The following is a 26,939-nucleotide window of genomic DNA, read 5'->3' as shown; positions in this document are numbered from 1 at the left end:
CAAGAGAAATCCTGAAAATGTAGGAGGAAACAAAACATTTATTAAAAGTTAGCCAAGTATTTGTGTAGAAAATGTAGTTGTTGAGTGATTAGGAGTATGTGTCGGAAGATGGACAGCCCGAAAGGAAACGGATTATCAGGGAAAAGAAACATGGTCAAAAATATAAGTAACATCATGAAAGGTGATAGATCCTTGAAGAATTCAGATTGTAACAGAGGAAGAAGACAGCGTACTGTGATCAAAAAATGAAACACAGAAACAATTCCTTACTCTCGTGTGCTATTGGAACACCACTGAGGTTTTTATATCGAAAAAAAGGTGTTTAATATTTCTCTGGTTAAAACTTTTCGTAAAAATACGAAGAGTTTATCAATTGATTTTGAAACAATTATTTCTTAAAACATCAGAGAAATCAAGAGATGTCTCTGTCATTTTTTGTCCTTGGTTCACATGCATGTTGGAAGTTCATTCCTACTCTAACTTTTATCGGATCCTAACTGATAATGTATATTATGCAAGTTTATGTATATACTAAGTCTAACAAAAGCAATTACTCTCAGTGATTAATTATTGTAATGATCATTTGAATTGTGTGGTTGTTAAATGTACGCATTGATCGATACCTTTGCTGATAAATCTATTTTGTGGATTTGACAAATTTCTATAAACAGATATTCGCACTAAAAATAATTTTCCCTCATCTCCTTCGTACACTTTGACATATTATCAAAATATTTCGAATATAATCAAAGAGATCTGCCGACAGGATCAAATCTAAAAAGTGATTTTGCCCGTCTTATTTACTATGAAATATCCGATGCAGAAGCATTGTCAAGAAGTCAAGAAGAAATATCAGTCAAAATCAATAGTTGTTTACAAATAGTTGTTTCATTTGCAGGGTCAACAAAACGGTCAAAATTGAAAGAAACTTTACACTACCAATTTTTATTGTCAAAGTTACAAATATGATAGATGCAAAAGTCAATGTGAAATTGTAGGGTGTTTTCCCCAAAGATGGCGGCCAAGGGACATAGCTTTTGAAAAGTGTGGATTCAACTATCTGATTTTCATATCAGTTTTCTTAAATAAAATTGTGGAAATAACTGACAAAAATGAGAAAAAACGGTTTTCTCCCAAAATGTCTAAGAGAATATCTTATGAACTTTTCTTTACAGAGAACCTAAGTAGAAGAAATGCTACCATTGTTTCACAGAGCTCAACATACAATTTCACAGATAGCATCACAAGCCAGCATGTGTATCGATCTGCAGAAAAAGCAAACGACGGGGAAAATGGGACGAAAGAAGCAGACTGTGCTCATACTTCTCCTGGACACGATAAAGCATGGTTTCAAATCGAACTTGATGCGCTTTATAGCTTAAAATCAATCACAATTACATATAGAGATGAAGGTATGTGTTGATCATATTTATTATAACCACAAGTAAAATATCGTATTGCAAGATATTTCAAAAACAAGCTTACCTTTTAAAAAGATATGTAAGCTAGCGCTGTAGCCATCATAAAACACAGAAGTAGATATCCGAGCCATTTGTTTAATTTGCTGAATCGATTAATTATTAAGGTCTAACGACACGTTCTTGAAATATCTGATTTTGCATCTCCTCGTAACATACCAATTTTGAAGTCAAAAATGAAAGATCATGCGGGTATGTTAAGGCTATACCCAGATATTCTGCTTGCCTATACAAGATGACGTCATAGTAAGTTGTATGACGTGAACTTTAGAGATAAGGATTTCTTAATATCTGCATTAAGGTTTAATTTTAGGTTCAAGAAATGAATTACGCATGTAAAACGCAACATAAACTAAGTCTTCTCATTTTTGGATGGTATAAATAGCGAAGTAATTATCACGGGGGTTAAATACGAAACTCATGACGTCATAACTGCTCATCAAATATTTGCCAAGTGAAAATGAAATTGACGAGAATATCCATGTAAACAAATATATGAAATGGAAGTTTAAAAGTATATACCATGAATAGTATGTATGATTCATAAGGAATCAAAGATTAAGAATCAGGTACGCTGATTTATTTGTATCATTTTTTTTTCTTATAATGAAGACAGACAAAGTTTTGAAATCCCGTACATGAAGCCCTTTTAAGGCGTACTACGAAGAAACAAAAAAAATATAAGCTTGCATAAATATATACCTTTTTACATTGAATTTATTTTTCTAAAGCTTCTATATTATAACATGTCTTTAATATTAGTATTGTATACTCCGCTATGTACTGAATATTTGGTTGATCACGTTATTTGACAGTCACGTGACAAATGCATGTAATGTGTACTGTATGTAGGTCACAAACGAATTTCAATATCGCAAGGGCATACCCTTGTTAAAATTAAAAATTTAAGTAATAAATTGTTTCTACATAACTTGTAGTTTATGGAAAGAGTTTCTGCTTTATATATAGAATTCGCATTTTATTAGTTTAAATTTCAATTATTTAAGGAATGAATTTAATAGCTACCCATTTTATACGGTATAAACTGGGTTGAGGCAGTTTACGCTTTATATATTAAATTTATTCCTTATAATTTAATTTTCATTCATTTGGGGTGAGAAAAAAAGATGATTGTCTTTAAAAAATTACTTCAATTTGTACAAAATTTGAATGTAACGTCAGGCGGATCGATACGTTTCTGACGCAAGTCATTGTGACGTAGGCAACCCATTTTATACGATATATTAAGCATTTTTTTTTTTATCCAATCAAATACAGCATTACAACCAGAATCAAATTATTTGGCTCTAGTTGAAATACGTATGACCTTTACCAGGTATTTTATGTATTTATTAAGTTATGCTCTCAATTTCAGGAAAGCAACAGCTTTTTTCAAGTTAAGGAATGTTTCCGTTATGTATATTCAAAAAATGGTCAAGATCTATTAAGTGTATGCCCTTGCGAAAAGGTGATTTAATGAGGCACCTCGGCGTGAAACATGGAAACTCTCTACACAAAAACAGGATAGAATTAATTCAATACATTTTCTCGATAGTTTTAAATAATGGCACTAAACAAAGGTTTTAGATTTGTATTAATGGTCTACCTATTATTTGCAAAAAAATATTCTGTCTAATAATACATTGCATTTTTCACTGGGAAAAATTTCTTGATCTGCCTCTCACTGCACATAAAATGCATCAAATTTTACCATGATGACGTCATTTCGACAAGTGCATTCCGATCAGTGACTTTTTATATTTTATTGTTAGGTATTTAACTAGCGACAAAAATGAATGTAGTAGTAAGTTTTGATGTAGCTCATTACTCTTAAGCAGTTTAAATCGCAAATTATTTTATTTTCTGTTATTGTGAGGAATTGCTATATTTATGTGATGTCACAGTAAACATTTCCCCTATAAATTAGGCCCCGCCCCCTTTATGCAGCCTAAATAGAGCTGCGCAGCCTTTCCTCTGTCATTCCTAACAACAAAAGTGCTCAAAGTTCAACACTACGCCGTATATTTTGAAACGTAATTTTTGCTTATATAGAAAGTTTGTATTCAAGAATACTTACAAAGTGCTGTTAGAATCGTGTGGCAAACATGAATTAATAAAAAAAAAAAATCCTCGATAGTATATACAAAATGTAAAATAGTTGGTGAGGTTTCATGCAAAACTTTAGATTTTTTTTTCTCTGGCGGGAGAGTAGGATTCTAGCAGCACTTTTCATGGCCCAGTTATGCTTTGACATAATTATTTTTACAAAGAGAAATGAATTATCACTGGGGTGGTGTTGAACTGTTCACTTTTCCATTAAGACATTTTTTTCTATTTATAGACGTTGCTTGATGAGGTCGTAGTCGAGAGTTTCTTTTAGCCTAAGACCCATTGACGTCTATACAATGGACAATTAAAGTAAATGTTTTATCTATGACTTTTCCGATTTATCAATGTAAAATTTTACCAAAAAGGTGTAAATTCGCCGAATAATGATCTGGGTACTGCTTTAACATACCTGTGCAAAAGAAGCTATGCATATAGTTTAATTATTCCCGTGTGTTAATGATTTGTAGCAATCATATCTTCTCGGGCCTTTCCAGGAAGCTCGAAAAACATATCTAAGGTTGTTTTCCGAGCTTGCCGGAAATATCCTTGAAGGAAGTTAAGAAAAGCTAGGTATTTATTGTATTTTAAGACATAATTTATCTCTATAGGCCTAAGTTACTATCACATTGTACTTTTTGTGCATTTATGTACAGGTTAGACAACAAAACACAAAACTCCCTATCATATGTAGATAATGAAACGAAATTGACATGGTACAGTTTATCTACAGTAGTATTCCAAGAATGCTCTACCGTGAAGTCGAGCATGCGTATTCCAGTGAAAAAGACTAACGCAGTTGCTAGCGCTCGATTGATTCATTGATTGTATGTTATTTTACGTTCTGTTCAAGAATTTTTCACTCATGTAAAAACGTCCCAATATACCGGTTAAGGACTTCAAAATTAGACCTTTAATCGGCACTCAGAGCCGTTGAGCTTTGAGGGATCCAACGCATACAGTGACATGGGGCCTTGGTTTTTAAGGTCTCATCCCGCAAGGACCCGCAACTTTCACTTCAAAGTTCCGAGCGCTTGGCTAAGGAACAGTTGGTATCTATTTTTTTTTTTTTTATCGAATTAGGTCAGTCGCGGACGCGATTCGAACACTCGACTTTCCAATCAGGGAGCGAGCGCTCTACCGACTGAGCTACCGTGACGGCTGCCAGCGCTCGAGAGCACTAGCATTTAGAATCGTTAAGATGTAGACACTCTGGTTAAAGAACGAATTTATTTCTGTAAATTTCGAAATTTCCTTTTGGTAGATGTTACCTGTCAAACAACCAAATTAAAATTGAGATTCATGAATAAATTGTGCACATTATGTTTGATTCGTTGGGGTCCTGGTTGTCAAAACTCTCGATTAAGGCAAATTTGCTAGATAATTAAAAAAGTATTGTTTTAAACTTGCATTTAGACATTTTCTTTTTCCATGGGATTTGCTACAATCATTATTTCATCCCAAACAAAGTCGGCGGGGGGAATATAATTTCTCCGCCTGTAATTTTGTCCAAATGAGTTCTGGTAGATGGTGTGGCAATCTTAATGAAATTCACAGTATTAATAGCGAGCGCACTACGAGCTTTTAAAGCAACGCTTGGGCGAAGAGAAAATTTGGTCAGTGCAAAATGGTCTAAATGAATTGTTTTTCCCGCACTTCCCTCTAGACCCAAACAATCCTTTATAAATTAGCTTGCTTTCAAACTCACAGTAGCAAAATATGTTCACAAAGAGCCTTTCGGAGTACCTGCCCAGACAATTCTTTTGAAATATTAAATGTTCCTTCCTCGCATCAAATCAAAGTGATCTTTCCAAGAAATCTTGAATTGGAGAGATTCTTTTCTGTGAGAAATTGTAGGTGGAACGATAACAATATGTCTCCAAGACTTTGGATGTTATTCGACCTGCGTTCAAACAGGAGTAAGGTGAAATTCAGGTAACATGGTAAGAGTAACATTTGAATTTGTTGTAAGGGGAATTCGGTGACTTCAGTGAAATTAAATAAATACTAGAGGAGAAGATTTTGAATAACTTGATTGCCTTTTGCTAACACATTGTGTTGACATATTTAGTCGTCTGAAGATTTATTCTTCATTCTTCTCCTTTCATTTCAATTCATCAAGCCATAAGCTGCGAGAATGAAATAATTTATGTCATTATAATATGATATAAATAATTTATGCCATATATACGTACTACTTCTTTTAAAATGTATGACTTATAGAATTATAATAAATCCTATTTTCACGCACTATTGTTTAAAGGATTAAAATCAGCTACAAGAGTATATTAGATGCAGTTTTAATTATTGTAAAAATGGTTAGCGTGAATTAATTTAATAGATATATTTTAGGACCAAATGATTGGAGACCGTATAGATTCCGGAATTTTTACCTTGAAGTTGCAAACGTGTCTGCAGCAAACCCATCACAAGTAACTACAGAGAGGTTTCGATGTCACAAAGACAACACTCCTGATGGTGAAATACCTCCAAGTGTCATTGACATTCCTTGTAAACAGGCGGCGAAATATGTGATTGTTGAAACCACGTATGATGCGCCTAATGATTCAAATACAGGAGCTATTCTAGAAATATGTGAAGTTGAAGTTTACGGTAACATATAATATGTATTGATGCTAAAATTAATTTTTCATCGTATAAGCAAATTGAAAAGTTGAATTAAATAACCCAGGTATTTTAACAAGGGTATATATTTGCAATTAATTTTATTATAAAATATATCTTAAAGACTTTTATCCTACTGAATTCATATCCCCATTGCAGGATGTCCACTTCATAGTTACGGTGATGAATGTCGACCATGCGAAAACTGCAAATTCTGCGATATTGAGTTCGGATGTTGTAAGATTTCAACTTTTTAATCAAAACAATTGTCTCATCATAAACAAAAGGTTATTTTTACCTCAGAAATTAAGATAAGGGAATATTGATCTGCTCAACTGTTATTCAAAATAGCATGCACGTTATTTATCAGGAAATATTACTATGTTTTCAGACTGAATTACGTATTTAAGCACTCGGCTAGTTGTAGTATCGAAATTTAGTGATGATTTAATGTATTGTTTTCTCTTTTTTGTTCTAATAGATTTGATTTATTCATTTCAATTATTTTACACAATAGTTTGTCCAAAAGGATATTATGGTTCCTCCTGTATTCAGTGCAGTAAAAATTGTCGAAACGATTCTTGTAATGAGAAGGACGGTACATGTGACCATGGGTGTACTAAGGGATACCATGGGAAAATGTGTAATGTTCCATGCAATCCACAATGTCATGATGGTGCATGCAATCAGGATGGAAGTTGCAAAAATGGGTGCAATAATGGGTTTTATGGATCCTTTTGTAATATGTTCTGCGGTCCTCAGTGCCTCAATAAACAATGTGTTCAAAGTACTGGAAATTGTGACGATCAAGGGTGTGAAGCAGGGTATTATGGAAACAAATGCAATATAAGTTGTTCTAATTGCTTTAGAAAATACTGTTCTCGTGAAGGCGGAAGCTGCACCGAGGGCTGCATAAATGGGTTCTATGGAAGTGATTGTACCCAACATTGTTCTCCCAACTGTAAAAATAACATTTGTAAAAGATACAACGGTATCTGCACAGAAGGATGCCAAAAGGGGTATTTTGGAAATAAATGCAACATGCCCTGTTTGACAACAGCTTATTGTTTGAGTAACACATGTCACCAACTGAATGGGACATGTAGGAATGAATGTGTTGCTGGGTGGATGGGTCCCCACTGTAATGGTTAAGTATTGGACTATTTTTAATCTTCGAAATATATATTTGAGGTATTTGTGATAAATTAAGCATAAAGTAAGGTAAAATTATGTATTTCTTTTTAAATACATTCTTAAAACTGGATGAAATAAAACTTCAAAATCCACCCTAGTGTTATCTTTTAACGGAATAACTAATTAGTATTCAAAAAGTCTTTTTAAATTTCATTAAACTAAACAATGCTTTAATTATGAAACATTTATTTTTAATTAGCGTAGAAATGATGTAAGAGGTCTTTGAACTTAAATGAACTCAAACATCTGTTCTTCAGTAAATTTAAACTGCTTATATATGGATGTAAGTTTATTGGCAAAACATTTTAAGTCTTGATTCAAAAACTTTTAAATTTTGATATTGCCTTTAGCATAATATTTAAGGCGCAAAATACGGACATAAAAGGACTTGTTTTAAATAAGGTAAAATTTAACCCCGAAAGTGAAAAATTGTAATTTGATTTTAAATCTCAAAGAGCTGGGTTTACTTTATCCAAGAAATGGCCCTTTCAATATATTGTTTTATTGACAACCACTGCATGTCCTATTCATACATTAATATACGAGGGCTGTTCGGAAATTATTGAGACATTGTGTATATTCTTCTTTCTAATGAACGTTTTTCGGTGAAAATTTACATATACGTTTGACAAACGCTAAGAATTAATAAGAGCAAGAAATATTTTACAAATATTTTATTTCTTCTTTTCAATGGTATATTAATGTGTCACTGATAGGGGTACCCGGCGCAGTCACGAAATCAGACATTGAAAATATGTAACACCAACGTTTAAATTCCCGGTGGACTCATAGTAAGAGCGAAAATAATTCAAATTATGTATATAATTGTTCAATTTAATTTGGACTTCATTTTGTGCAAGTTTGTTAGAATTTTGATCAGAAATACGGAGATCATTAGATAAATTAATGCGGTATAGAAATCTGATAATGACGACAAAATGGATTTTGACGTCAAAGCGGGGCAGCGAGCATACCTAAAATTTAGTGTAGCATTATGGAGAACTCTTGTACAGACTAAACGACCTGTTAAAACAATAACAATGCGATAGAACATGTCTAAAGGTTTTTTTTTTTTTATTGATATGTATTTTTTTCTTACAAATAATTCAACCAGAGTAAAAGCAAAAGCTCCGGACGACCATCAATTATTATGGTCTAAATAACGTTGACCCGCGTTGCATAAATCGGTACTGCATGATGCTAGGTCAACCTGTATATGACACTTCATTATATTTTACACTGAGTTAGCAACAGCACACGTTTTATTATATATTTTTTAAAGAATCGTTTAAGAAAAGAGAAAGTTTGATTTTTGAAATGTTATATGTGATAACAGAGAAAGAAGAGTAAACGCATTCCGATCGTTTCACATGCGAAAACATCTCCGGCTGACGTGACGTTAAAATGACGTAGCGATGCTGCTCCAGGTCAAGAGACATATGCATGTTTGTAATTTCACCGAAACTTATTTAATCATCCTATAAATAAAAAATTTTGCACATTTGTTTTATTTGTTCTTTATAAAATGTCGTCGAATTTTCATGAATTTATCTCTGTCCCTTGTGGAGGAAAAGTAAATGTCTCAATAATTTCCGAACAACCCTCGTAAAGTAGAGACTTAGTGCTTTCATTTTCTTTTAAATAAAATTCTCTGAACACCAAAGTATTTTAAAACAGGCTTTGTGAAATTGCTATGTTCTTGGAATTTAAAAAAATAGGTTTATTTGAACACTTTCAGGAAAGAAACGAGATATGAGAGCACTCTTCGATCCAAAAAATAAAAAGTGTTATGTAATTAAAAAAACAGTTCTATTATTATCTATTTGCACATTTTAGATCAGATGTTGTGCTCTATACAAATTATTGAAAAATAGCTTAAAAGTTTGGACGTTTTATAGAAATCTTTAGAATTTGTGGAAAATGACGTCACAATGCATTGGATAGCCAGAAAATTACATCATTTTTTATAGATACCAATTCAGCAAGGGTATAAATGATATCTTAAGCATTGTCAACTAAAACGAAGGAAAATTGATTTTTTAAGAACTCCACAGTGCCAAAAGTGGCCATAAATAAACCTTGTCCTTTATTTATGCTATATTCATTTCTAAATATTAGTGGGAAAGAGGAAAAAGTCTGAATATTGAAAGGAATGTGTTTGGTACAAACCATATTATACTTAATTTAGTTTCTGTGGAAACAATCATAATCGTCATTCTTTAATTGTTTCACATAGAATATATGCATTGTGTAAAATCTAGGTTTTTGTGTAAAATCTATCTTTAACGTCTAAATGAAGAATTACTTAGGGAATGAAATGTACAAAGAACATAGAAATATTCTGAATGTTAAATATACACATACGCTTATATTTTTTAAAGTCTCTGTGAAGTCAGATGTTGAGATATTAGGAGAAGATGATTCTACTATACCTATGATTGGTGCTGGAGTTGGTGGTGTTGTGGTCATTGCTATTATTGTAATCATCGTTGTAGTGTTGCTAAGGTATTGAGGCATTGCATAATTAAATCAGATTGCAAACAATGTGTTAAACTCTATCTTTAACGTTCATCCGGCCATCTGAAGGACTTTTTTCTACTGTTATAAGGATGCGACGTACTAAAGAAGAAAATCAAAGTGTTGCATATAGACAAAGCTATAATGGTATGAGAATTTTACTACAGATTTCTATAAATAAAATAAAATTAGTAATGTAGTTAGTCACCAACAAACAGAAGATTTTCTTAATTGAATTAAAATTAAATTTCAACATTTTATAAAAGTTTTGTGAAACTGAGAAAGAGAATGTGCTGTAACAATCATTTATTTATTTTTCAAAATCAATGTGCTTATGACATTGTCGTAATACCGAAGTCAATGATACAAGCTATATTTGATCTATTCTTTTTCAGAGAACATTGGTAACAGTAATCTTCAACAAGCTTCAGTTGAAAGAGAAGACGAAACTGAAGAACCTTACGAAGAGAAGCCTGAAGAGGCAGTGTATTATAACAATCTTACCTCCGCACGAGACATATTAGTATCAGACCTCCACAGCATCATAAAAAACAAAGAAGCCAATGAAAACGAAGGATTTATCAAAGAGTTCAAGGTTATTTTTTTTAGCATACATACATAGGTAACATTGCAAAATATATTGAACATATGCCGAACAAATGCTTCAATGTTATTAGCGTACAGATGCTAAAACAATGTATTCCTAGAAGACGATATATATTTTGTCCTTACGCCATACAAGGAAGTTTTATTTTTAATATGACGTCTTTTATACAGACTCTTCCTTACGGAGAAAGATTCGATTGCCACACGGCTAAACTGGAGGAGAACATGCAAAAGAACAGATTTAAAACAACGTTTCCATGTGAGTTGCTAAATAGAAATATATTTTAAATCTCACTGGTGTATTTTAATATGAACATATTCTAATAACAGAAAAGTTAAAAGAGTTAGAAAAAAAATCATAAATCTTGCTTAATGCAGCATTTTATAAAATGCCATAATTGAATCAGTGGCATGTATTTAAATTAATACAAACAAATTATGAAGTATTATCAAATACCGAAATTCAGATTTTCCTTTAAAATATCTGAAAATTCTTCTTTATCAAAAATACGATTTGCTTCATAGAATGACAATGTTTAATTCGAAAATTGTGAAAAACTTTTTTTTGCAGAACATAAATGAACATGGATACAAGGAAAAGTTTTACATTTTCCAGAGAAGGAATTTTCTTTTACTTGTCTACTTACAAACAATTCAAGAAGTTTATTGTCTTTTTCCTCTTCAGATGACCACTCCAGGGTTATTTTGGAAACAAGTGAGGACTTAACGTCAAACTACATCAATGCAAACTATATTGGGGTATGATGCTGATGTATTTAATCTGTAGTATGGGCAACGATCATTTATTGAATGGGAAAGTAAAATGCATTATTTTTTTTTTTCAAATTCCTGTTAATTGTTCATTTGTAGAACTTTGAAGGACATCGTGAATATATCGCATGTCAGGGTAAAAAAATATTTATTTTACAATTCGAAATTTAATATTACACGACAAACAAGTAATTTTTTATTTAAAAAAAAAAACGGAAAGATTTATCTTTCATCATATCTTTAATATTATATCGAAAGGAAAAAAAATCAATATTAAAGGTGTCATAGGAAATAAGAAGAGTGATGAGTATACCTGTTAAAGGTTGGAGAAAAAATGTGTATAAATACACATAATTACTTTGTATGATTAATTATAATTCCTTTACGATGTTCTTAAGGTCCTCGTGTAAACACCCTGGTCGACCACTGGAGAATGATCTGGCAGGAGAACATTGAGTATATCGTAATGCTTACAAACCTTATTGAAGGACCAAAGGTTTGTTCACGAATTATTCTTATTTTCTTACTTTTATCTTTTGCTACGTAACTCTTATTGTGCCTACTGTTCACGGTAGCTCAGTCGGTAGAGCGCTAGCTCCGTGATCGGGAGGTCGTGAGTTCGAATCTCGGCCGCGACTGACCTAAGTCGAAAAAAAATGGGAAGCAACTGTTCCATTGCCATGCTCTCGGCACTTTGAAGTGAAAGTTGCGGGTCTTTCGGGTAAGACCTTAAAAACCGAGGCCCCGTGTCACGGCAGGCGTTGACACGATAAAGATCCCTCACTGCCCAATGGCCCTGCGTGCAGAGTAAAGGTCAAGATTTGAAGCCCTTCACCGGTTTATGGTGACGTCTCTATATGAACGAAAAGTTCACGAATGGGACGTTAAACAACATACAATCAATTAATCTTATTGTGCCCTATGTAGGTGCATTATTTCAGTTTGTTCGTCAATAAATCTAGTATTTTTCAGATTATTTGTGAGAAAGAGCAAGAGCCACTTAGTACCTTTTTTGGCCCTGAGAATTTCTAAAAAAAAAAAAATCGAAACTGTTCAGTTTTGGTTGAAAATGCAATGTTTTTAATTTGGACCCTTGGTGACACTATTAAACTTGACGTAATTTTCTCTCTGGTCAATGCATTATGACGTCATAAAATGCGTCATTTTTCCCATACCCTGTTCCCTTAAAAATGACCAAAAATTGAGGTATTGTTATCAATAGTTCATGTAGAGCACAACCTCTGATCCAAAATATGCAATTACATAAATAAAGATCTGTTTCTGAAGATCATAAAACATGTTCTAATTTTTGGATCGTGGGCTGTGCTCATATTTTAATTTTTTGCTGAAGGTAGTCAAATACGCATGTTTTTGGCAAAATTCAAGAACATTGCATTTTCTAAAAGCCTGTTTTCCAATACCTGGATTCACAAAAAGAAATTTTATAATAGGAAATGAAAGCACTACATGTAAGTCTCTACTTTATTTTGATATATGAAATGGGACAGAGGTTGATAGTCAATTAATTGATATAAGGACAGGGCCATTTTATGCATAAAATGAACCTAGCTCGTTGCTATTCGTCCGCTTATGTCTCAGTACAAATGTTAACAAAAGTCAATTCCTTATTTTATTTCGATATTTTGTTTTATGTACATGTATTTCAAACTAAGGTCTGAGGTATATGATCTTTTATTAATATGTAAATATAGACACCGTAAGCAATATACATTTTAAACAAGACAAAAATCATTTTAAAATATGTACGAATTATACATTAAGCATATACATGTAGTCATCTTAAATGTTTCTTTCATGCATGGAATAATTTAAGTACACCAACTTTTATCAAAGCTAATCGTCGAGGGTTGATGAAAAAATCTACAAATCTTCGTCAGATAATTACAGATTTTTGAAAATTCATAAGTAGGATATAGAAGGTTTGGACAAGAAAATCAATTTAAAAAAAAGATTCATATTCCTACTCGTGCTTGTCTCCATAAACAAAAACAACGGAAGGTTAAATATTGAACTCAACGAGACAATCTCAAAGTACGCAGGTGTGTTAAGGAAGCACTAAGATAATCTGATTTGACTAAATCAGTGATACAATATGACGTCATAGTAGGCGAGATGACGTCAAGTTTAGAACACAAGTTTTCCTAATATTGCTATTTAGAGATATAATTTGACTCCTGAAAATGAATAGAAATTTGCAAATATTAACAAAAATAAAATGTTTTTATTTTGTTTTGCTGTATCTGTCACTTGAATTATAATCTCCGACCAATGACGTCATAACTGTTCAGCAAGGAACTTGAGAATCGATCATGTTGTGTAGCGAGAATTTGGCCAAAACGGCATGTTAAAAGATACGTAAAAGGAGGTTTAGAAGCAAATACCGTGAATATTGTGTGTTATTCATGTGAAGTTAAAGTATGTTAAACAGGTATGTTGATTTATTTTCATCGATTATATCTTCTTTTGAAGACAGTCAGCTATTTACGTATCCCGGTTGGCCTTTCCTCTGTCATTCGTGACAACAATAATGCAAAAGAACAACACTAAGCTGGGTACTTAAAAACATAAGATTTGTACATATCGAAAGCTTGTGTTCTATAATACTTGGAAAGTGCTGCTAGAATCGTGAAGTAAACATGGTTTGTAGAAATATCTCGGGTTATATGCATAAAATGCAAAACATCGGGTAAGGTTTCGTACATATATGTGGAATAATTATTTTCCCGATCGGACAGTGGGATTCTAGCAGCACTTTTTAGGCATAAGAGATGTTTTTCAACTATGCTATTTACTCAAAGAAATTATTTAACCCCGGGGTAGTGTTGTTCTGTGAAGTTTTTCATTAAGAAATATTTTGCTATTAATAGTGGTCACGTGATGACTTCGAGGTGGTGCACTACTTGGCCTCGGACACTCCGTGTCTTTATGTAATAGTTAATAATAGTTTATGTTTTATCGGAGACTTTGATGAATTATTAATCTTAATTTTCTTCAAAAAGTCTAAATTTCCCGAGAAATGATTTGTATGCTTCCTTAACATACCCGCGTAGACTTCTACTTTTTAAATGACATTAATTATTGAATAAAAATAAAAGCCTCGATGACAACTAAATTTTTGAATATCAAAAAGCGAGGTTTTCTTGTAGATACATGTGTTTTTTGTTTTTTGTTTTTTTTTTGTTTTGTTTTGTTTTGTTTTGTTTTTTTGTTTTTTTGTTTTTTTTTTTTTTCCTTTTCAAAATTGTATACTGATAGCATGAAAACAATGAAAAAAGGGTGGAGGGATAAAAATGTTTCAACTTTCATTTTATAGGGAAGTCATCGTAAAAAATAACTCCATTGTAAATAGCAGCATAAACATAATACTAAACACCAGACTTTGATTTAGACAAAACAAAACTTTTGATCGGTATCGCATAAATAGCTATCCAACGAAACCTTCCATCTCAATGCGAAAAGAAACCATTTTTGATCTTATAACTTTGAATTATTATTCCTAGTTATCATATGTCAAAATTTTTATTTCGATCCATATGCAAGTTTCTGACAAAATAAAATTCTATGAAAGGAAGGATAATAATCAATTGAAGCACATATATCTTAGTAAAACAAAATGCAGTGAGGAAGGAACTTATCTAGAAAATATATACTATGTCTTGTCACTCTCTGGTATCTATATTTGATGGATACAGGTAGATTGGCTAGTTACCAGACTTGCCAGGTAAGATGTTCATGTTCTATTATTTTTCTTCCTTTTTAGGTGAAATGCCACCAGTACTGGCCAGATCAAAACAAACAACTTGATGTCGATCCATTTTCTGTAACTCTTGTAGAGGAAAAGGTTTATGCTTACTTTGTCATAAGGAGAATGTCAGTGCGAAAAGAGAGCGTATGTTGTATATTGCTATCTTAGATAGACTATATATTGTAATTATACATACAGTATAGCTGTTGATTATGGAAAAACTTGGGGTTTTAATTAGACATTTTCAACAAAGGTACATTTACTACTCCAAAAGGAAATACTGGGAATTATTTCCTAAAGATAAATGTGTAACGGTGAATGAAATAATATTTTATATTTTGGTCATATAAACGTAATGCTTTTTCTTATCCTGTCAAAAAAAAATCATTGTTTTACAATTGCAAAATTCCAAGTTCCTTCAGGTCTCTGAGTCAAGGACGGTCGTACAATTTCACTACACACGATGGCCAGATCACGGGACTCCCAGTCCACTAGATCTGGTTGTCTTCCACAGACAGTACCGACATAAAATAAAACCATCTCACAACCCAATTCTCGTGCACTGCAGGTAGGTTAAAATTTTTCCATCCAAAACTGTCTTTCAGCTAAACGATCGTTTGTATTGCATGATTTATTGCATAAATATGGATTTATTATGAGGCTTTAAAGTTAATATTTTTTTCCCTCTAATTTATTCCTAAGATTCTACTTTAAAAAGGGAGAGAGTGAAATATGAAGATAACAGACAGTATTAAAGCTCATAGTCCATTTAAACAACCCAGATCGGGAGCAGAGCAAACATGGACCTCAAAAACCATCAGAGGTGGGATAAGGTGCCATGGAAGAGTACATATCCCCTATCGACCGGTCGAACCCGCCGCGTGCTCCTTGTCATGATCGGGTCCATATAAATTTCAGTGTGAAAATAATGGCCTAACAATCAGTTTGAAAAACGTCAATCAGCATTGACCTAATAATAGATTGTATTTGTTGATAAGGTCATTTTATCGACCATTGAACTTGCGAAATGACGACTTCAAACAATCCTGTTGATATTCTTGTTTCATCCACTTGTTAGTTAATAGCTTGCCTCGTTTTAAAAATTGATCGTACGTAGAGCATGCCCTTGCGTATCGCATCAATTTGGAGACATAAACCCCATATACAGGTAATAAGGGTATATTGCAACATGCTTCATATGAATACAAAAAAAGGTCTGCTAATAACGGGGCGCAAATGGTACCAGGGTAATTCCAACAGATTATGGGAAGACCTGATTTCCGAAAACTAGGTAGACATTTTCGATCTAAAACTCAAGGTGGATATTTATTTTCATAATCTTAGGGAGGATATTGATCAGTCTTTATAGGGAATAAAGTAAATCTGTGTGAGAAACGATATTGATGTTCTTGGGGAATAATGTCAATTTGTGTGAGGAATGATTTTAATGTTCATGAGGAATAATACAATTTGTATTATCTGCGCAATGTTTCAATGCATTGATGTTTCTAAGGAATATTGTCAATCTCTGTGAGGAATTATGACATTATTGATTATTTTAGTGCGGGCATTGGTCGAACAGGCACTTTTATAGCTCTGGATGTGTTGTCTAGATGTGGGGAGAAGAAAGGGAAAATCAACGTTGTGGAATACGTTAAAGCTATGCGTAAGGACAGGATGACAATGATACAAAATGCAGTAAGTTATATTACGTGCAAAACGTAAAAGAACATGACTTTTTAGGAATTTCAAGAATGCTTATCCATTTTAATCTTTTTCAAAATTTCAGGAACTATGAACAAAAGCAAATTGTTAGGTTTCAAATAAACTTTATTGTCATCACTATACATTTTGGTATTATTTCTTGTATTTAGATCATGCAATAATATAATATGACAATACCTTGTTTGTAGGATCAATATGCCTTTCTTTACCATGCATTATACGAGTTCTTCAGGCGAAAATGGAAATTCATCGGAAAAGACGATTTTGTTCAGCTATATAGAGATATGGAAAAGCAAGAAACAAGAAAACGTTGCACAGATGAGTTCAATGTAGGATCATAAAAAGATGAAGACGATAAGACTAACATTTCAGATAGTTGTACATAATCAGCAAGATATGGTTAAAAAATCTTTTGATGCCTTTGTCATGTGTGACTCTTACCTTTAATAATTTATTATACTGTACCCCTTCTTAAAAAGATGAGGGTTATTTAATAATGGGGATGTCCGTCCGTCCGTCTGTTACATTTGAGGACAGTCATCCCTTATCTGCAACTCCTCTTACATCACTGAAAGCAATTTAATGAAACTCACAACTTCGCTATGATATAGTGGCATTGTGCATCTTCTATTTTACTTTTCGATCGGATGCATATTTTGGGTATGTCATAGCAAAACATAGATATTGCTATTCTCCCTGTTTTATTCGTGGTAGCTATGTCTTATCCGCAACTACTTTTACACAAGTGCATAAAATTTAAAGTTAGATTTTCGCAGAATCTGTATTACATAGTGCCAATTCGCACCTCGTATCTAACGTTTGGATAATTCAGATATATGGGGTTTACATATTCCAAAACATGGACTTTGCAATTATACTCGTTAAGGGGGTACGCATTTTGTTAAATGCAAATCTCTCTGTACCCCCGAATGAAAGCAAAGGAACTTTAACAAAATCTTATTTACATATGCCAAGAAATGCACTTTGAAAAAACACGAAAATAGGAGTGGGGATATCATTATTTGTGAAATCAGTGCTCACGGTACCTCTACTTTCATCTAAGTCTCATTAAAAGTGGAAAAACAGCCGTAAGACTAATCAAGAGACAACTCTAAATTTTCAAGTGATGGCGTTTAATTCCCTATGATGAAAAAACTACAAATTATCACTTAAAACTTTACTGTATTTTACAGGAACTTACAAGTTTGAGACCAAATTACAGTGACGATAATTTCGAAACCGGGAAGAAATATCAAAACCTGAATGTGACAAAATCAGTTTTACCAGGTATTTTTTCTGCAGGGTGGGGGAGAGGGGTGGGGATGGGGGGGTTAAAGGGATAAAAATGCATCTACAAGTCAAGATTTAAAAAGAAAAAAGAACACGTCTTCTTATAATATACAGTATACAAGCAAAATTTAAAAAAATACATGTATGTTTTGGATATATCATAAATAGAAACAATTTTCTCATTGAAAGAACATTTTATGGTGAAAAAATGATGAATAATTTATATATTGTAGTTGAGCAATATCTCATGTATTTGACTTCCAATATTCATGGGCGAGAACCTTACTATAATGCAGTTTCTGCCTCGGTATGTATTGTCGTGAAATATATAACCTGTCATTACCCATATAACTTACTTACTCGAACCTCTTTACAATAATATTTGATAAAGAATGATAATCATGGTTCATCATTCTCTTGACCTATTTATGTGAGTTTATAAACTTACTCTTGATCGTTTTGTGCAAATAATAGACTTTTATTTTTTTTTATATCCAATCAAGTCATTTAGCCGAGCTGAGGAGTTTATTTCTGCGCAACTTCCGGTAACTGATGCTGCAGTTGATCTTGTTCGTCTTTTGATTGATCAAGAATCATCGTTTCTGATTTCATTAAATCCTTTAGCTGATGTCGAAGAGGTAATACAGAAAGTAATAAACGTGACTTTCATGCATCTTAAGAATTAAAACTCTAATTAAAGATAGTAGAAGTAAGGTGTATAATAAATAAATTACATAATATAAAAACAAAAATATGGTTTTATATTTATCTTGCATTATTTAAGCTGAAAGATTGGGTGTCAGAAGAAATGAAAACGTTCAATCTAAATCCATATGAAATCACAAAAGTTGAACAGAGAACACTATCTGAAGAAATGCAAAAGACCACTATAAAGCTTAAAGGGAAAGAGGTTACTGTTTCTACAATCCTATTCCTTGTTTAACCAAAGCCATTCTAACAAATGCATCAGAAAGATTCCAAGTATATCCAAGAAATATATGCAGAAGTATTCCTTTCTGGGAAAGGAAAATGACACTACAAAATTATAACTGAAAGAAGAGAGTTTTACTTTTGTTTGGAAAAATCTCAATAAAATTCGTGTTTTGCCATTTTATTTGTTTATTTTCAGAAAAACACAAAGACCCATAAAGTGCAAATCTTTGAATGCCTTAATTGGAAGTCCTCTGATAGAATTCCAGCTGAACCGTCCACATTGACAAATCTAATCAAACAATTCAGCCTCGATCGTAAATCTGACACTGATGGGCATATAACGGTCATATCCAAGTAAGAATCATATTCAATATAAATTCGCCTAATGATCTACATAAGTAATTTAGTTTATGCCATTGAAAATATCATACTTTCTTTTCTTTCTTATATCATTAGAACTGCTTTTCTAAAAAAAAAAAAAAAAAAAAAAAAGGAGGGGGGAGGGGATTAAGATTTTCAGAATTTTTTCTTCATTTCATTGCTTAGTACAAATTTAACATATTTTACTTTACAATTTAACAAAATGGTTTAATAGCTCATGGATGCTTTTTCTTTATTTCAAAAAAGAGATGGTGCCACCTGCTGTGGAGTTTTTTGTACTGTATATAACGCAATAGAACAGCTAGAGATAGACGGGGAAGTTGATATTCTAACTATCGTACAGCAGCTGCAGATTCGGAGACCAGAAATGATATCAACAAAGGTTACATTCACTTATCATTTTAAAATACATGTATTTATTAACATCTTCTATAAACACACGTTGAAAAATCAGTTTTAATAATTAAAGATTTTTTTGTATCGTTGAAAAACAGCTGTTAGAAAAACTGCCGGAAAGAAATGATGCATTATCAGAAAAAAATCTTCTAAAACATTTTTTATTGTACATGTATATAAATACTGCACAAATGAAAAGATCTTGGATTTCGGTTAACTATGTGTTTTGCCTCTTTCAGGAAGAATACGAATTCTGCTTCAAGGCTGTATGTAATTATCTGAGTATGGACAGTGTGTACGCAAATACCTAAAATACACACAATTCGTCGAATGCTGAGTGTAATAGGGACTATCTTTAAAAAAAAATACTGACTTGTTCTTTCACTGTATAATTTTCTTCTGAAATGTAGATATAATAAGAAATGGATTTTTCTTTTTCAATTGGAAATTAAGTTTATATGACAATTTTCATGTTAGTATCATAATAGTTTTTTTTCAATATTTCTACGTTATTTTATTACATCACCCCGTTTGAAAGTCGAAAGGGGGGGGGGGGGCTAAGGTGGGGAGTAGGGATGCTGTTGCTTATATAATGATGGTTGTGTCCATCCAAACCTTCATTACACTTGGGGATACCCATTTCTTATCCGTTACTCTTCCAATACTACTGAAAAACTAATAACTGATACTTTCACAGAATGTTTTAAACATAGTTCCATTGTGCATCACTTATTTTAAGTTTTGATCGGACAGTTGTTTGGGGTTTCCCACAGCATATCATGGAAGTGTAATTCTATCTATAGTATTTTTAGCTCTACTGGTCAGAGACCAGAAGAGTTTATTGCGATAGTAAGATGTTCGTCGTCCGTCCGTCTGTCTGTCTAGCTGTCTGTCTGTCCGTCTGTCTGTAAACAATTTTTTTCAAAACGCTACTCCTCCCAGAGTTTTGATCTGATTTCAATATAACTAGGCACACAAGTAGACTACACTAAGATACATGATTTAGTGCATCGGTTTTTAATTTCGATTAACAGTGTTGCCATGGTTACTAAAAATAGAAATTTCTGTGAAATTCTTTTAAAACGCTACTCCTCCTACAGTTTTGGTCTGAATTCAATATAACTTGGCACACAAGTTGACTATATTAAGATACATTATTTAATGCATCAGTTTTTGATTTCGATGAACGATGTTGCCATGGTTACTAAAAATAGAAATTTCTGTGAAATTCCTTTTAAACGCTAATCCTCCTACAGATTTGGTCTGATTTCAATCTAATTTAGCACACAATTAGAATACACTACGATACGTTATATGTTTTTCGGTTTTTGATTTCAGTGAATGGTGTTGTCATGGTTAATTAAAATAGAAATTTCTGTGAAATACTTTCAAAACTTAAAATAAGTATACTCCCATTGTGAACATCGATCGTAAAAATATATGGGGTTTTCCATAATAAAACATGCTAACTGCAATCATTTTAAAATATTTGAGGTGCTTATCGCTTTACATCAACCACCACCCCCATACCATTTGTACTTAATAAAAAATAGATTTTCACAGAATATTTATTTAATAGTCCCATTTCGCACCTCCTATTTCATGTTCTGATCAAACAGATATTTCGAGTTTCCATTAGCAAAACACGGACTTTGCCATAATATTCTTATTGGAGCGGTCTGAGCTGGGTATGATATTGTGAGTTTATTTCTCACATTTCGTCTAGTTTCTTTTTTTTTTTTTTTTGTTCTTTCTTTTTTTTTTTCCTTTTTTTTTGGAACGTGAATTCTTTTAGATGTATGTAAATAACAAATTAAAATAATAATAAAAAAAAGATACGCTGCATTCATTTTGTATTTAGTTGATCTTCAAAGAAATTTTCTGAGAGATCTAGATCAACTGCTAATTGTCCATCTCTAAGTAGTAGTAATATATTATGCTTTCTGGAGATATGAACATGTTTTGTAATAAGGTGACAAATAAAATACCTTTAGATCTGAAAAATATTTTTACTGCTTGCTACTATTCAAATAAAAGGAATATTTATCATACACCGATCGAAGATTATACTTTAACCTTTTTGTTTTGAACCTATTTCCATACTAGGTACATTTACAAATCATTTCTCTAGTAACTGAACTACTGAGAAATTTTATGCACATCTTATATCCAGTCAAAGTAATTTTGAATACAAATGTCTAAAGGTGTTTGCGGTGATGTAATATTTCAGATATAGATCCTAATTGGTAGATTATAGTTTCTATATTGATAACACATTAGGACAGACTGGAACCTAAATGTTAAGAAACATTGATGACAAATTTTATTTCATTCAAAAAGTCAACTGATTAGTTTATATTTGAGTCTGGTTTCATTAAGCTCAAATCAATTGAATCTCCAATGACTATTTACAAAACTGGAAGATTAATGACTTCGGTTCCGATCAACATTTTGACGAAAGCTCCCAAATCGTCCCAGGGCCGGCGCTTGTACATTCGACCGGTTTCTGAAGTGCTTAGAGGAGAAATAAAATATTTCAGCAATCAGGTAGAAGTTAACCTCCTTAAAACCCATCTACAATTTCAGCTGGATGAACTGAGAAAATTAGGTACATCCTAAAAGGACGAAACACACGTACTATATCAAAAGCCTAAATTTGGGTTTGAATCAGCCACAATTCGGTGTTATTAACATTTATTAACCACCAAGCCGTGTGCTCCATTACAATCAAAAGTTACAATCGTTAGATAGATTGGAAAATGAGAGTTTTTAAACCCAGTAAAACTAGTCTAGAATAGTACACGGATATAGCGAAGTTTTTTGGTATCCCCAGCAAAATTCTTAATAAATCCTTATAAATTTTAAATGTAAAATCAAACTCTGATATAATGAATTTATGAATAAAGTGAATTGATTTTAAGTCCCCTAGAGGTTAAAAATAACGAAATTTAAGGGAATATTTTATAACAATTATTTCAAGATACAAAAATTCAAAATATTAAATTTTAGATATTAAATATCAAACTATTTCTATTTAAAATTTGGTTAGACAGAAAAGTATAGTTCTCCTAGGTAACTATTGTATTTAATGCTACCAAAAATATTTTCTTTAGTAACACTTAAAAGATTATGCATGTTTTGAAAATTGACTATATACTAGTATACTTTAACAGATTCATTATATGGATATAACGAAGCACGGATATAGCAAAGTAAATTCAAAGGTCCCCAGGACTTTACTATAACCAAGTTTTACTGTATTAAATAAGTTTTATTTATTTATTCATTTTTTTTTTGTTTAATATATATATATATATATATATATATATATATATATATATATATATATATATATATATATATATATATATATATATATATATATATATATATATATATATATACGTTGAGAAAAACGTGTTTATTGTGACGTCAAATTTTGGCGTCTAAAACGCACATTTTCTCCCTTTCCACTTTCCGTTGTTCAGTTTTATTTTCAGAGTGAAAGTATAAATGAATACGTATGTTGATCGTCATATCGTGTGTAGAATACATTTCTTTGCAATTTTAAAATATTTTTTTTAAGATACCACCAATGAATATTCAATATTATTACATTGTTTTTACTGTTACATGTTTGAATCCTACAGGACAATTTTAAGTTGAATGTACACGATATACAAATGAATTTATTAAACTTTTGTTCAGTTATTTTCGCTAGTTTTAATATCCTAGTATAATGAATAATATACCATACGCCGAAACAAATAGAGTCAGTGTCAGAATTTCTATTTATACGTAAACCCGCCTCTATGAATGTAAAGTGTTATGATCCACCAAATATCACATGCTGAAAAGCCATCTTTATTAACATGACGTCACTCGAGCCAGACCTCAGAGCGAGAGAAGGGATAAGCACAGAAAGAAGAACGGACGATGAATTATCAGTAAGTGATATAAGTATAAAATGTTTATACTTTGAAAGTTAAAAAACTTTGTAGACATGAAAATTGACAATATGAAATGAGTTTGAATATTTAATCTTCATGCGTTCTCGTAACATACAGCACCTGTTCTATGCAGTATTTGTAGGTTGGTAGATCGAAATTTAATTTTTTTTCCTGAAATTTTCATGTATGAAACTGCAGTTCGTGTTAGGATTTTCTTCTCATTGTATTGCTTGCAGTTCTTCATGTAGACATTTTATATATTCACAAATCAGTTAATACTTTAAAAGTATGTTCAACGTTTGCACTGCTGTTTTTTTTTCTGTGTGTGTTTTAACGCCGGTGTTGCTTCTGGAATTTACGTTATATATAAAATTCCTGAATATTTCTCTAAAAGAATAATAAAATCAAATCAATATCTAAACACTTAAACATATTTTAATGTTATTCCAATGCGCGGATCTGGACCTCCACCCCCCTCCCCCGAAATTTGCGGAGTACTCAAATATAGATCTATAGTAAACTAAAAATGACCTATGACCCTCTTCTTCTCCTAAAAAGCAAGGACACCTATTAAGAAAGTAGGAAAGTAGGATGAGTAATTCTTTTGAAGCTTAAGTAGAAAGAAAGCGGTTCTGCCTCCACACCCCCATCCCCGACCTACCCCTTTACGAAATATAAGGTTTTCACGTTTGAAAGTAGTGTACGTTTTTTTTTTTTTTTTTTTTTTTTTTTTTTTTTTTTTTTAAATTTTTTTTCCCTTTTACTCGTCATCAAATTATGGTCTAGATTAATATTTACTGGGGTGGACCCCCCCCCCCCCCCGTAAAACATTCCTAGATCCTCGCTTGACTCCGATACTTAATGGAGGGATATAGAGAGAGTGGGATACTTACATACCATCTGGACTTGGCTGGAGTGTCGCTAGCCAAGAGTTTGTGATTCACAAATCATTGGCTAGCAAAGATGGACTAATCCCCTCCCCCTAATACTCGGTAACCAAAATATATTTTTAAAAACATTCTCCGTCAAATCCGTCATTCTTATTATTCTGTACCTTTATTAACAATCAACCCACAAATACACTTACTATAGTCGTTTTAGTAGAAGTGTAAATTTGTTAGTATCGAATAATTTTTGCATTAAGTATTCTACAAATATGTAGTGACGACTATTAAAAAATCCTAACTAAGTAAATACAATACATTTTATAGCATTTTTGTTCTTATGAGTGATTATTTCCCACAACATTTACAATTTATAAAAAAAAAAAAAAACTGTATATAACTACCATCAGTAAGTAGAAACTAATTCGAGTCTGTACAAGCATAGAAAACAAAAGTGTGTAAACAAAATCAATTTCTGAAGATTGAAAAGTGCATGTCGTTTTGATATATACAAAATCAGGAAAAGCTGGCAAAAGGGGAGATACTACCAAGACAAATTAAAAGCAAAGATGTTCATCTAAAATGTGTCTCCGAGATGGTTTATTTGATTTTTAACTCAACTTAAACTCCGTCCGAATAGAGAGGGATTGGGGAGGGGGGGGGGGGTTGACGATAAGTTCATGTCCTTTATCCACTATCCAGGTGCCTGTGGGAAGTACATTACTTGTTTTGTGGTCTGTATTGAAAATAAGTAATTCTTATATACCTGCATATATTAAATATATTTTATTGAATTTTACACAAACTTCCAGACTGAGTGTTCATGGAAAGATATGACCTAAAATTGCACAGTAAGAAAAAGAATCATCCTTCATGCTGTACTTTATATAATATCCATAAGAACCGGGGAAGGGGAGGGTGCAATATTTTTACCATTATGTTCTTAACAATAGAAGACAAAGCTTATTAAAAGTTTTACCCCTGAAAAAAAAAATTATCAAAAGAGTATACATGTAAAGCTAATTTACGGTTGTTCCCTTTTCAAAAGTAAATTGACTTTTTTAGTTTTGTTTGTTTTAAAACATTTAAAACTTTTAGGCTGACCCCCCCCCCCTTTCAACTAAAATTAGCTCCTACAGACTGTGCATATTAAGTTAAGTCTACGTTAATCTTATTTCGTTACACTTAATAACATTTTAAAAATATATGTAGCAAGTTAAATTTATGCCTGTTAATTATTTATTAACTCGGCAAACATCATTTAAATAGAGTTCTGGTTTATTTTGACAGGAGCTTGGCAGATTCAGCGGTCAACACTTGTCCCGTACACCATGTAATAATTCAGTTACATCACAAAAACTGATTTTTCGATACCAATGAGTTAAACCTCATTATGTTCTCCAAATGGAGTCACTCTATTTCTTGACTCTTTGCAAAATCCAGATCTTTGGGTTTCGAGTAGAGGATATCCTAAAGCAATTTTTTAAAAAAAATTCTTAACATGAAACTATAGTGTGTAAAGGTACAAATACTCATGGGCCAGATTCAATTCTTCGAACTAGTCGCTTTCTCAATACAGAACTTACAATTCATACTGATAATTGCAACCGCCAAAACAAGAAACAGTTTATAATGGGAATGCATGTATTTTATGTGGCATATTATGACGGGACAGCAGTACAAACAGTATACATATAAGATATGCAACTTCAGCGTCATACACTTTGCAGCATATAAGTAATGGATTTGTTTTAATCAAAAAACTTTAGAGACCAACTCCATTGATCAGCTTCAAACAATCGTGGACCAGTTTTCAGTCGCAATCTTGGCTCCCCAGTACCCTGCATGACATTGACTGGAATGGAAGACTTTCCTAAGCCTCTAAGGGGAATACAAAAGTATCACTGATTTCAAAGTACAGAGCTCGGTATTGTGTCCGTAGAAGAATGGGTTTCATTAGCAGACTTGAGGATCAGCATATTAAAAGACAAGAAATCGTAACCAGGATAGGCCAGTTATTCTATATATCCCATTGGTCTCACTGACTCTGGCAAGCATTTACGTGGTCATAAATTTCCCATCGGGCCTGTCAACCGCTTGGATAACGTACATGTAATGACACAGCTTTGTTCTGTATTTAGTTTCCTGTTTCTTTAGTATCATACTTAATATTTTCTTTGTCGTTTTCAACAATATTTATTAAAAGCAAGTAGTCTACCTTTATAAAATTAAGTTGATATACATAAACAAATATTTATTGTAGTCATTCACTGTGCAACATGTATACAGATACACACACTTAATAATTTAATAAATG

At 32.3% G+C, this 26,939-nt stretch overlaps 1 protein-coding gene across 1 annotated transcript; it reads left to right on the top strand.

The window, feature by feature from the left end:
- Positions 1 to 108: 108 nt before the first annotated feature.
- Positions 109 to 20,099, top strand: LOC133193112 (receptor-type tyrosine-protein phosphatase epsilon-like). The gene is made up of 22 exons (XM_061329086.1): positions 109 to 229; positions 1,176 to 1,412; positions 5,985 to 6,197; positions 6,369 to 6,446; positions 9,785 to 9,908; positions 10,012 to 10,067; positions 10,316 to 10,515; positions 10,698 to 10,785; positions 11,212 to 11,285; positions 11,397 to 11,433; positions 11,696 to 11,793; positions 15,079 to 15,207; positions 15,486 to 15,631; positions 16,626 to 16,761; positions 16,977 to 17,117; positions 17,982 to 18,075; positions 18,312 to 18,385; positions 18,582 to 18,716; positions 18,863 to 18,994; positions 19,220 to 19,365; positions 19,639 to 19,774; positions 20,028 to 20,099. Exons 1-22 carry the CDS (start codon positions 109 to 111, stop codon positions 20,097 to 20,099), a joined length of 2,667 nt encoding a protein of 888 aa, XP_061185070.1.
- The last annotated feature ends 6,840 nt before the right edge of the window (positions 20,100 to 26,939 follow it).

The sequence above is a fragment of the Saccostrea echinata genome, unplaced genomic scaffold (assembly GCF_033153115.1).
Source record: "Saccostrea echinata isolate AGI-Se365-2 ecotype Australia unplaced genomic scaffold, CSIRO_AGI_Sech_v1 ptg000027l, whole genome shotgun sequence".
NCBI classification, from domain to species: Eukaryota; Metazoa; Mollusca; class Bivalvia; order Ostreida; family Ostreidae; genus Saccostrea; species Saccostrea echinata.
The sequence above is the reverse complement of the archived record's forward strand: the minus strand, read 5'-3'. Positions and strand labels throughout refer to the sequence as shown.

Coding starts and splice junctions, on each gene's coding strand:
- LOC133193112 (XM_061329086.1), top strand. CDS start 109: ATGGACAGCCCGAAAGGAAACGGATTATCAGGGAAAAGAAACATGGTC. Junction 10,068..10,315: donor ATATAGACAAAGCTATAATG/GTATGAGAATTT, acceptor ATTCTTTTTCAG/AGAACATTGGTAACAGTAAT. Junction 16,762..16,976: donor TGACAATGATACAAAATGCA/GTAAGTTATATT, acceptor CCTTGTTTGTAG/GATCAATATGCCTTTCTTTA.